Source organism: Harpegnathos saltator, unplaced genomic scaffold (genome assembly GCF_003227715.2).
Source record: "Harpegnathos saltator strain DR-91 unplaced genomic scaffold, Hsal_v8.6 scaffold28, whole genome shotgun sequence".
Lineage (NCBI taxonomy): Eukaryota > Metazoa > Arthropoda > Insecta > Hymenoptera > Formicidae > Harpegnathos > Harpegnathos saltator.
Genome location: NW_020230072.1, coordinates 619,370 through 631,537, shown reverse-complemented (window position 1 = coordinate 631,537; position 12,168 = coordinate 619,370). Strand labels below are relative to the sequence as shown.

General features: G+C 36.4%; 1 protein-coding gene across 2 annotated transcripts; it reads right to left on the bottom strand.

The window, feature by feature from the left end:
• Positions 1–1,646: 1,646 nt before the first annotated feature.
• LOC112588737 (fatty acid synthase-like) lies at positions 1,647–11,399 on the bottom strand. Of its 2 annotated transcripts, none has more exons than XM_025299464.1 (5): positions 11,250–11,399; positions 3,448–3,649; positions 3,076–3,326; positions 2,331–2,562; positions 1,647–2,201 (listed from the first exon to the last, which is right to left on the bottom strand). In XM_025299464.1, exons 2-5 carry the CDS (start codon positions 3,617–3,619, stop codon positions 1,762–1,764), a joined length of 1,095 nt encoding a protein of 364 aa, XP_025155249.1. In that variant the 5' UTR covers positions 3,620–3,649; positions 11,250–11,399; the 3' UTR covers positions 1,647–1,761. The 2 variants fall into 2 exon arrangements, with proteins under 2 accessions (XP_025155249.1, XP_025155251.1); XM_025299466.1 differs by lacking the exon at positions 11,250–11,399 and adding an exon at positions 3,779–3,940.
• Positions 11,400–12,168: the final 769 nt, after the last annotated feature.

Genomic DNA, 12,168 nt, shown 5'->3' with positions numbered 1-12,168 from the left:
GATTCTGCAAGTTCAATTTGCGTGCTGAGCATGGGTCTTCATCGGTACGCTTCCAATTCTTCGTCTTCCAAATTTTTCGGTACGCCAGAGCGTCTCTTTTATCTCAACATCAAAAATCATACTATTATTTTAAAGCGTCTAAAACAATCTCTGCATTGTTGTCTCCGAAGGAGCATGGCGCATTAAGTCGCCACAAGCCAGATTCTATGTGCTTCAGTTCAGATTTTTTTTTGGCAAAATCGTAATGCAGTAAATTCCCCGCAAATATTCTTTTTTTGGCACGAAAATTTCGAACAAGTTTAGCGCTATGAAAAAAATATGTTGTTTACACTTCGGCGGAATAAACATATAATTGTCCACATCGAGCCTAGGGTGGCGTTTCACGATGAAGGTTGGCTGTAGTATTGCTGATGCAAAAAAGTTGAAGATAACACATCTGTTCGGGAAACAGCGAGAACTTATTCAAGTGCCCAATACATTCAAAAACGTCGTGTATCACTGTATCTTAATGATGAGCTTAAAAATTTAACAATGATAATTAATAATAGTAGTAACAGTCTTAAAATTTGAAAAAAGTTTATAAAGTTCTCTAAAAAAAGCTTTTAAACGTAGAATTTTTGAAGTCGCTTTTTTCAATGACAAAAATTTAACAAACAGAATAACTAAAATAGTTACACCGTAAACCGATATAAATGACCAAAATAAAATTTTATCTACATATATTCAAGGTTGGGGAAAAGGTTTTTAATTTTTTTTTTTTTTTTTTTGGGGGGGGGAAAAAAAAAAGGGGGGGTTTAACAACCACCCCTTTTTTTCAAATTTCTTCTCCTTTCTTTTGGATTAGGAGTTGATTCACACAACAGTTGCCAAACGTTTAAAAGCATTAGGAATTATTCAAAAGCAAGCAAATTGGGTGCTATACGAATTGAAGCTGAGAGACGTCGAACGGCGTTTTTTCACGTGTGAACAGCTGATCTAACGGCAGAAAAGGAAAGGTTTTTTGCATCGTATCGTGAGTGGCAATGAAAAGTAGATACACTACGATAACCCGAAACGTAGAAAATCGTGGGGTAAGCCCGGCCATGCATTAACATCGACGGCGAGGCCGAATATCCATGGTTCCAAGTTCATGCTCTGTATTTGGTGGAATCAGCTGGGTGTAGTATAATATGAGTTCTTCAAACCCAACGAAACCATCACGGGAAATCGCTATCGACTACAATTGATGCGTTTGAGCCGAGCATTGAAGGAAAAACGGCCGCAATACAAGGAGAGACACGACAAAGTAATTTTGCAGCATGACAACGCTCGGCCACATGTTGCAAAACCGGTCAAAACCTACTTGGAAACGCTCAAATGGGAAGTCCTACTGCACCCGCCGTATTCACCGGGCATTGCTCCTTTCGATTACCACTTATTCCGATCGATGACTCATGGCCTGGCTGAGCAGCACTTCCATTCTTATGAAGATGCCAAAAAATAGATCGATTCGTGAATGACCACAAAAGATGAGTCGTTCTTTCGACATGGTATTCGCATGTTGTCAGAAAGATGGGAGAAAATAGTAGCTAGCGATGGACAATACTTTTAATGACATGTTCTTTACTAATTTTTTTAAATGAAGCACTCATTTTCACGAAAAAACAGCAAGAACTTATTCAAGTCTCCAATACAATTTTAGAAATATTAAACTACCAGACATATCAAAATGTAATATTATGTTCCGTGCTAATTCATTTCTTGCGAATGTGTTTCTGCTGGTTAAGGAGCTAAAATACGTACTTTTGCCACTTGACAAAGACCACTAACAGGTTCAGAATGCCCGAGATTTGATTTTATCGAACCTATCAATAAGGGAGTAGTCCTCTTTGAACATAAAGCCTGATCGATGGCGTTAACTTCTGGCGGATCTCCTGCTAAAGTACTAGTGGCGTGGGCCTCCATATAGGACAGCTCTTCAGGTGTGATGCCGCAATCATTGTAAAAGTCTTCCAATAATTTCTTTTGCATACTGAGAGAAGGATATGTAATCCCTTCTGGCTTCCAACCATCGCAATTAGTTTTAGAGTAGACGAGGGTAGCATAGATTCGTTTCGCGTTCTTCGCTTTCTGTAGATATATTACTGCGATTGCTTCACTGCGCATATAACCCGTACCGCTCGCCTCGAAGGGCTTACAGTAACCATCCGCGGAGAGGACTCCTAAAATTGTTCAATCGGCTAACAATTAGGCGATCTTTTCGAGTTACGCCATTACAGCGTTTATATGTAAGCGATAGATCTCTTTACAAGGAATGATTTTACATTTTATAAGATTATTTACAAGCTTACCGAGGTGAAAAAATTGAAGCGTTATATTGGGATGAAGACACAGATTAGCACCACCCACGATAGCTGCGTCGCACTCTCCACCTCGTATCATTCTGAAAGCTTCCGCAATAGCGTAGTGGCTTGAACTGCAGGCCGTATCCACCACATAAGATGGTCCAGTAAGACCGAGCCAATTAGAAATACTGTTCGTTAGCCAGTATTTACCGCAACCAATAACTGAGTATCCAGGTGACTAATTAAAAATAAATTATGTTTATGTTAGCTTTTATTTTTTACCCTTTATTATATTTATATTATATTTATTTATATAATATAATATTTTCTCCTTTATTATATTTATATTATATTTATTTATATTTATTATTGTACATATATTAGCGTTTATATGTATACAGAATATACTTTTTCAGTTATATTAAATATAAAAGTCTGAAAGAATGTCCGTGCCAATAATAATTAGCTGGTTTTCAGAGCTTCGTCTAATTATGTGACTGTTATTAATTATTTAACGATTGCAGCGTTTTTATCATCTTTCTATGTTGGATTTAATAAGTTCTGGCACGAGCGAATATTTCAAGAACAAGATCATTCAGAGGGATAATTCTTAAAAAAGATATGTATTTTTTAAAGTAACAATATAATGTTTGTTTATAATATTATTAATAAAAAGTGTTTCTTTTTCGTAATATTTGGCAGTTCCAGAACTGCTTTCATATTAGAGATATGAAATCATCTGATAGTGTACCTGAGCTATGGTAAAGAGAATCATGTTGGCCGATGCAGAATAACACGATCCTATAAAGACACCAGTTTTCGTTCCTCGTAATTCTTTGGGATTTACACCGGCGTCGATAAGTGCTTCATAAGTGTGCTCGAGCAACATCCTGCACATAGGATCAGTAATATGCGCTTCCACAGATGAAATACCAAAATACTCTGCGTCGAACTTACTTATATTATTAATCTTTCCTGACCGATCTGGCATGTCATAATGAGCTGTAAAAATGCCAAACATTTATTTTTTATACTATGACTATAATCTGCAGAATTGCTACTATTTTCTTTTCTATTTTGTTTTTTCCCTTAATATTTTATTCAAATTGTATCCGCATATTACCGTTCTTCCATCGTCGATTGTCGTCCGAACCTAGGTCCATCATGTTCAAAAGATTTACTTGCAACTCCTTCATATTGTCTGTATCGGGAAATCGACCGGCGATACCAGAAATCACAATCTCTTCACCCGGCGGCACTTTTTCGTATGGGTTATAAAGTTTGCTGCCTTCCATATTTTTGTCTCACTAACAAATCTATTCGTACTGAAAACATAGTGCAAAATGCTTTCTGCTCTCTCGAACACAAATAAGCAAAACGATCCAACGGGACGTTGAATAAATCTACAATTTTATTCCATAAGTAATCTTTCCGCGCAAGAAAAATGTACGTACCTAATTATATATATTACTCAAAGCAATTAGGGGAGCGCTTCAAAACTAGCAAAATTTGATGGTTATTAAGAAGTCATATTTCAGCTTGAGGAGGTCGTAGTCAATTACCTGAAAATACGTTTAACAAGTAAAAGGAAGCTTTCACACTAGTAAACTTGCATCACATCAACTCGCAAGTCTGTAATAGACTTTAACGCGAGAAATACAATTTATGTATCTACATTATATGTATGCATGTATAAAAGCGGGACATCGTAGCGAAAATGAAGTAGCGCAAATAATTTCTTTAATAGAAGAAGGTCTTTATCTGTGCTGACACATACATACACACACACACACACATACATATCACGCACACTTCATATTAACGTACACATATACCATACATATGATGTGCAAAATCCGTCCGAGCAACCTCCCCGTGGTGCATATCGGATAACGCGAATGGCGGCGGTGTTGCTAAAAATCTTGCAAAATGCAGGGGTGATTTTGAAATGCGACAACTCGGCTCCAATGTATGATAGAACAATGTTCCTTGCGGCGTTTTAACCCTTTAACGCCTACTGGTAACTATAGTTACCAGAAACGCATTTAAGAATCCATAACTTATGTTAGTCAAAAAAGGAGATATTTTCGTTTCCTTCGCACCACTGTAAACGTGAATTCTTCTTCTAAAAAATGGTATATAGATTGTATGTAGATTCGGTCTGTTTTAACTCAGTTTTAATGATAACATGTTTTGTCAAATTCCAAGTAGGCATAGTTCGCATTGTTATTGACATCTAGAAGTGCACTATAAATGAATAGATTGGTATCTGTTATAATTTTATACATTTGGAAACTTTCTCAGATGCAAAATGTGAAATTAAAACAATACAGAAATTCAAAATGGCGATTCCAATACGGTGGACACGAAAATCAAGAAATCAACCTATTTTCGTGAAATCTGGTGACCTACAGTTTTTTATGCGACAAAAAATGAAGGAACGATTGACTATCTAAATGGTGATTTATAAGATATTCTTCTGACATAGTAAGCTTGACGTTTTGAATGATAAACTTCACTCACAAATATATTAGGTGTACAAATTAATTCTCGGACCCTACCTTTCATCGATTACAGAACCTATTCAAATTGGAATTCTTTTTCCGTTATATAGTTATTTTAAAGTGCCATCTTTTAGCTTTAAGATGAGGTATAATACTTGATCCTACTATGAACATAACCTGAAAAATCTGTTGTAGACGCGATATCATTCGAAAACCAACTGTGGGATCAGAAGAGCGTGATCCATTATGAGATGATTCAACTTTGTCAGACCGTCATTTCTGAGCTCTACCAACAACAGATGATCCGTGAATGACATACTTAAGAAAAGAGACCGTTTACCGACAGTGGGAGAAGGACGGTGATACTGCTGCAGGATAATGCCTGGCCCTACATAACAAAAAACCCTACATAACAAAAAAAGACTCTGGAAACCGTTTCAGATTTAGGCTGGGAAATTCTCCCTCATGCGACGTATTCTCAATACTTGGCTCCTTTAGATTATCACCTACTTTGATCTTTACAGCACCATCTAACTGATTTTCAATTCAAGTCAGTTGAACAGGTCGAAGAAAGCCTCGATGAATTCACTGAATTAACCCATTAACGGCCAAATGTCCTAAAATATTAGCCTTACTTCGCAACTGTATTTTATGTAGAGAAATATATTACCGTATAAAAAACACTGATTTTTAAAAAATTATTTTTAATATTACAAATAAATAAAGACGAAGATAATAGTTCTCGGATATATAATTAACCGTTTCATATAGAATATCCCGTAAAGGACTAATTTCTAAAAACAAATTCCAAAAGAACGTTACAAAAAAATAAAGACAAAGATAATTATATTATAGAATATTATGGAATGTTATATTTTAACCTGCCAGAAACTGTATCCTTGCAAAGAAAGAATGTTCAGAGAAAATTATTAATACGTTTGTACAAAAATTGTTACTTTTTAATACCTTATAAAAAAAATAATGAAATCAAAAAATTGCGCCAATTGGTAATGTAAAAGTATGTTGTATAAAACATTCTTAAAAAAGTCATATTTATTGACATTACAAAAAGTATCTATTGACTAAAACTTAAAAAATGTAAAAAATAAAATTAAAAGTAAAAAATAATTAAAAACAATTGATAAATAATCAAATAATAAATAACAAAAATGAAATAAACAGAATAATAAACATAATAAACATAATAAAAAATGAAAACTAAAATTAAGATTTAGACAAAAACACTTGGCGTGCCCTTATATACGTGCTCAGGATGCATCAGAACAAAAGTCGTAATAAATTGTACATTTCAATCTTCCAGTAATATAATATTAACGTTATTTTTATACATACATTTTGTTATTCTTTTGGAATTTGTTTTTAGAAATTAGTCCTTTACGGGATTTTCTATATGAAACGGTTAATTATACAGTGTGTTTGATAGCTGATCATGCAGACGAAAGTTGGAGATCGATTGGATGTAGTCGAGAAGAAAAGTCATGTACCATAATGTCAAATTGGCAATAGTTATCGAGTTATTGATTAAAACATGTGAGCCAACGAGCGCGTAGAGAGCGGAGGGCGGCCGCAGTAAGCACGTATACATTTGATTCAGGTGGAGTCAGCGAGTGACGGTAGACAAGCGCGCGCGGCGAGGGGCAACGTAAGCGACAAGAGGCGATCGCGCGCGACGAGGAGCGAGCGAGCTTTTTCTTTACAGCTTTTTCCTTATAGCTCGCTCGCTCCTCGGGGTCGCTTTACAAGATTCCGGCATCAGAATTCGTTTAGATTCATAATAAAATCCAATATAGCGGAATTTTTGGAAAAAGTCGTGAAAAATCGACAATTTTATTTTTTATAAGCTTGATTTCGTATCAAAAACGTTACTTTGATACAGATACAAGTGTCACATCTTGTCTCAAAAATGTTGAACTTTCAAGGTATGCATTGGTGAAAATGTGAATTCAAGATGGCTGCCTCAAAATGGCGATTTGAGCGAACAAAACATAAAAAATAATGTATTTTTAGAATAACTTCGCAAAATCCTAGTATTTAGCATCAGTCCTAGTATTTAGTATCCAGGGTACTGATTTTAGGATATTTGCTAACAACTAATTCATATTAGAGAATTTCAACATGGCGGATCCAAGATGGCGACTAAAAGGCACGAATAATCGTGAAAATTTCCAGATTTTCATGAATTTTCTTCTATTATTAGGTGCGCAACTAAGTTCCCGTTGTTTTTCAAGAGATGGCTCCAGTAGTAAGTGCTGGTCGATTGTGACATAACCAAAATGTCATGAACCAAGCTTAGACATATGGTAAACAAACCGCTTTGACACATTAGTGATTTTGTTTTTGCGTCATATGCTTTTAGTTATGTGAAAATGTCTTATTTTGTGCCAAATAATCATCATTTGCGGGAAGTGTTGCTTTTCTTCTTTCATTCGAAGAAAACGGCGGCTGAAGCGCATCGAGAACTCCAAAAAGTTTTCGGAGGTGCTGCTCTAAGTGAAACAACGTGCCGTGATTGGTTCCGTCGCTTCAAAGACAGTGATTTCGATGTTGACGACCGTTCGCGTGAAGGAAGGCCAAAAACCTTCGAAGACGCTGAATTGGAGGGCATTGCTCGATGAGGATCCGTGCCAAACGCAAAAAGAGCTTGCTTCAGCATTAGGAGTTATCCGCCAAGCCATTTCCAAGCGATTGCATGCGTTAGGAATGATTCAAAAACAAGGAACTTGGGTTCCTTATGATTTGAAGCCAAGAGACGTTGAGCGTCGTTTTTTCGCCTGCGAATAACTGCTCCAGCGGCAAAAAAGGAAGGGTTTTCTTCATCGCATCGTTACGGGTGATGAAAAATGGATTCATTACAGCAACCCAAAGAGAACAAAATCATGGGGACTGCCCGGTCATGCTTCTACGTCGTCGGCTCGGCCGAATATTCACGCTGCGAAGGTTTTGCTGTGTATTTGGTGGAACCAGGACGGTGTTATTTATTATGAGCTGTTGAAACCGAACGAAACCATCACTGGGGAACGGTATCGAACTCAATTGATGCGGTTGAGCCGAGCACTGCGCGAAAAGCGGCCACAATACGAGCAGAGGCACGAAAAAGTGATTCTACAGCATGACAACGCTCGGCCTCACGTTGCCAAACCCGTTAGAACCTACTTAGAAACGCTCAAATGGGAAGTCCTACCCCACCCGCCATATTCCCCAGATATTGCGCCGTCCGATTATTACTTGTTCCGTTCGATGGTACATGGTCTGGCTAATCAGCAGTTCCGCTCATATGAAGACATCTCAAAATAGCTTTATTCGTGGATAGCCTCAAAAGACGAACACTTCTACCGTGACGGTATTCGAGCTCTGCCAGAAAGATGGGAAAAAGTTGTCGCTAGCGATGGGCAATATTTTGAATGATTCATTTGTAACCATTTTTTCACAATAAAGTTGCATTTTCATAAAAAAACAGCGAGAACTTAGTTGCGCACCTAATATTTTCATATTCATGAATTATTTTCGAAACGTACATACGCACATATACAGGATGGGTAATTATAAACTTATAAAATTTATAAAAACATAAAAACACCGAGATAAGTACAACGGACGGGAGAAAATAGAAATCGACTACGTAAAGTTTTGAGAAAAATTGCTAAATAAATGAGCAAATAAACGCTCAGTGGGCATGCGCTGTGGGCATCGCAGGTATGCTACTCCGCACGGCTTGGGCTGGATTGGCAGGCAACAACAGTGGACCGGTGCGCACCGTTGTTGCTTGTCAATCGGGTCCAAGCTGTGTGGAATAGCAGACCCGCGATGTATGACCACTGCGCATTTATTCGCTCATTTATTTATTAATTTTTCTGAAAACTTTACATAGTCGATTCCAATTTTTTCCGGTCCGTTGTACTTTCTGTAACATAAAAACATAAAAACATCGAGATATTACTGTATTTCGATGTTTTTATGTTTTTTATAAAGTTTGTAAGTTTATAATTACCCATCCTATATATGTGCGTGTGTACGTCTCGAAAATAATTCATGAATATGAAAATAATAGAAGAAAATTCATGAGAATCTGGAAATTTTCACGATTATTCGTGCCTTTTAGTCGCCATCTTGGATACGCCATTTTGAAATTCTCTAATATGAATTAGTTATTAGTAAATATTCTAAAATCAGTACTCTAGATCAGAGCTCGGCAAAATGTGCACACGACGACCGATTTTGGACTATCTCCGCCCACCGCTATTCTCTTTACCTCGCCGCTCCGCGCGCTGCGTACAAGCCGCTCGAGTCTCAGGAGCGTGTTTCCAATAGTTTTCCACGTCACCCATGAAGTACTATTGTTGACGCGTTTTTTTTTAAGTGGTATCCCCAGTAAGTCTAATCTACTGATGACTGTAACAATCCGTAACTAATTGAACAGAAGCGAAATACAATATGTTAAATGAAGAATATTCAATTCGATTTTCGGCGTCTTTTATTGGTAAGAGTGGAAACGTCAATTTGGATATTGCATGTAGTGAGCCGCATAAGACGTGGTAAGGAATCGTCGCTTAAAGAAGAACACTTCTCATTTGTTATAAGCTTCATTTTTGAAAAATTTGAAAGAAGCCTACTGGGGATATCACTTAAAAAAAAAAACGCGTCAACAATAATATCTCATGGGTGACGTGAAAACTATTGGAAACACTACTCCTGAGGCTCGAGCGGCTTGTGGGCAGCGCGCGGAGCGGCGAGGTAAAGGGAATAGCAGTGGGCGGAGATAGTCGAAAATCGGCCGTCGCGTGCACATTTTGCCGAGCTCTGCTCTAGATACTAAATATTAGGATTGATGCTAAATACTAGGATTTTGCGAAGTTATTCTAAAAATACATTATTTTTTAAGTTTTGTTCGCTCAAACCGCCATTTTGAAGCAGCCATCTTGAATTCACATTTTCACCAATGCATACCTTGTGAATGTTCAACATTTTTGAGACAAGATGTGACACTTGTATCTGTATCAAAGTAACGTATTTGATACAAAATCAAGCTTATAAAAAATAAAATTGTCGATTTTTCACGACCTGTTTCCAAAAATTCCGCTATATTGGATTTTATTGTGAATCTAAACGTATTCTGATGGATCTTGCAGAATCTTATAGAACGACCCCGAAAAAATAAGGAAATGCTATTCCAACCTTATATAACATGTTTCTCTACGTAAAATGCAGTTGCAAATTAAGGCTAATATTTTAGGACTTTGGGCGTTAATGGGTTAAAACCACTATCATTTTTCCGATCCGGAATCCGACAATTGCTTGAGAGATAGCAAAAATGTACAGAAAATGAAGAATATTACTTTAAAGATTGAATTTGTATATATGTTTTTATAAATAAATGTCAAGATTGACAGGTCAAAAAAAGCCGAGAATTAATTTGTACATCTAATAATAAAGTTTCAGTTAAAAAATGTCAAGCTGACTATCAGAGTTATGTCATATAGATTCCGTTCATTTTTCTCTGTATAGGTTACTCATTTCGTATATGCTTTTAGGATCCAAATCATATTTACAAATAAACAAAAAACGAACGATAAAAAGAACCAAACTAACGAAATCAACAAACTAACAACTAACAACTAACAACTAACGAAAAGTGGAAACTTCATGTACTCATTTATTCAGAAGTAAACGATTGATGCTGATTTTCCGTGTAATTGTTTCACGGTTTTTCCATCTGGATAACCTTCTTTCTGAGTGTATTTTTCATTTTTACCGTTATATTTACAAAATAATACAAATTTACTCGTTCAGAAATAGACTATTACTTTACATTTTACTTTACATTACTTTACATTGGAAAGGTAGTTTTTCGTAGATATAAAATTCTCATATTTATTTTTGTTATCACTACTTATAGTTTCAGTTCAAAAAAACTCAAATTTTATTCTTAAAACACTTATAAAAAAGTCGGGCGTTAAAGGATTGAAGGGGATGTTTCCCACTTCAAAGTGAGTGTGGTGCCATTTTTATTTCCACCCCTGTTTTATTTGCCTATGGCTACAAAATCATGGAATTTCCAAAATTTTTTCACGACTTGATTTTGGGTCTCAGAAGAAAAACAGTTCGATGAGACGAATAATAAAACCTTAGCCTCTTTAAAGTCGAGGCTTCACCTGTTAAAATGCGCCCTGGAACATTGTTCTACGACTCCCTAAGCTGAAATATGGCTTGTTAAAAACCATCATTTTGCAAGTTTTGAAGCGCTCCCTTAATTGTTTTGAGTAGTGTATATTGTAATATAAACTCGAATTCGAGAATGTGTTGTGTTCTTTGCACGTTGCTAACGTAAAATAGAACTTTATAATATTCCCAACTGTTACGTTATGTCATCTCGCAAAATATCCTGAGAACAGCAAGTACATACCTTGAGACTGAATACTAGTTGCTGTTGATCGAATCACCGAAATGAAGATGCTGGTGAAACCTGTCGATAGACACGAATATACCGATGTCCTCGATGCGATTGCTACCGTGCACATGAACATCAACATTTTATATCCAATGTCGTCAATGAGCGTTATGTTTTCATTCTTTGTCTTTCTTTTCCGGTTATTGTCTCTCTTCCAGCTTATCGCTCTTCTTTTGTTCGATTGTAAATTAGAACGTTGCGTATAATGTTAGAATAACGCATTATAGTGAATATATAATAAGGGTCAAATACCGTTTTCTTGACGTGTGTGCGTCAATAGTAGAACTTGCTGTTTGAGACACGTAATTCTAGTTTTCTCTTTCATGTCGCGATGTGCAAAATTTGTCTGCGAATTAATTTTATAAAAGGAAAATGGGTGTCTCAAAAATTTCTCTTGAGACATCCATTCTATTATCCTGTATACATGTAGGTAAAATAAAATGTTCTTCTAAGGAATTTCGTTTTGTTTACAATAAATGTTCTACGTGTTCTTCTTTCATTTCTAAATGTGCTTGACGTCTTCGAATTAGAGAATATAAAGATGTTAAATGACATTTAAACGTATCAAATGACATGATTTAAGATTACGTGTAAAGAAAGCTTCAGTTGATTATACGCTTGTACATACATGTGAAAATAACACGCTCGAATATATTGTTACGTCCTGGAAGAGGAACGCAACTTGACGCTTGCTTTCGCAAGCTCCGACGTACTCGCAAATCTGCGGTGCAGATCAAGGATCGATATGACCCCTTTATCTGGCGCGGACGTACGTCGGTAGTCCTTTGTTTAGGACAAGGAACTGAATCCTTTTATCTGGGATAGAACCGTGAGCGACGGTTCAGGGAAGGCAGAATTTTTTGGTTGAGAATAA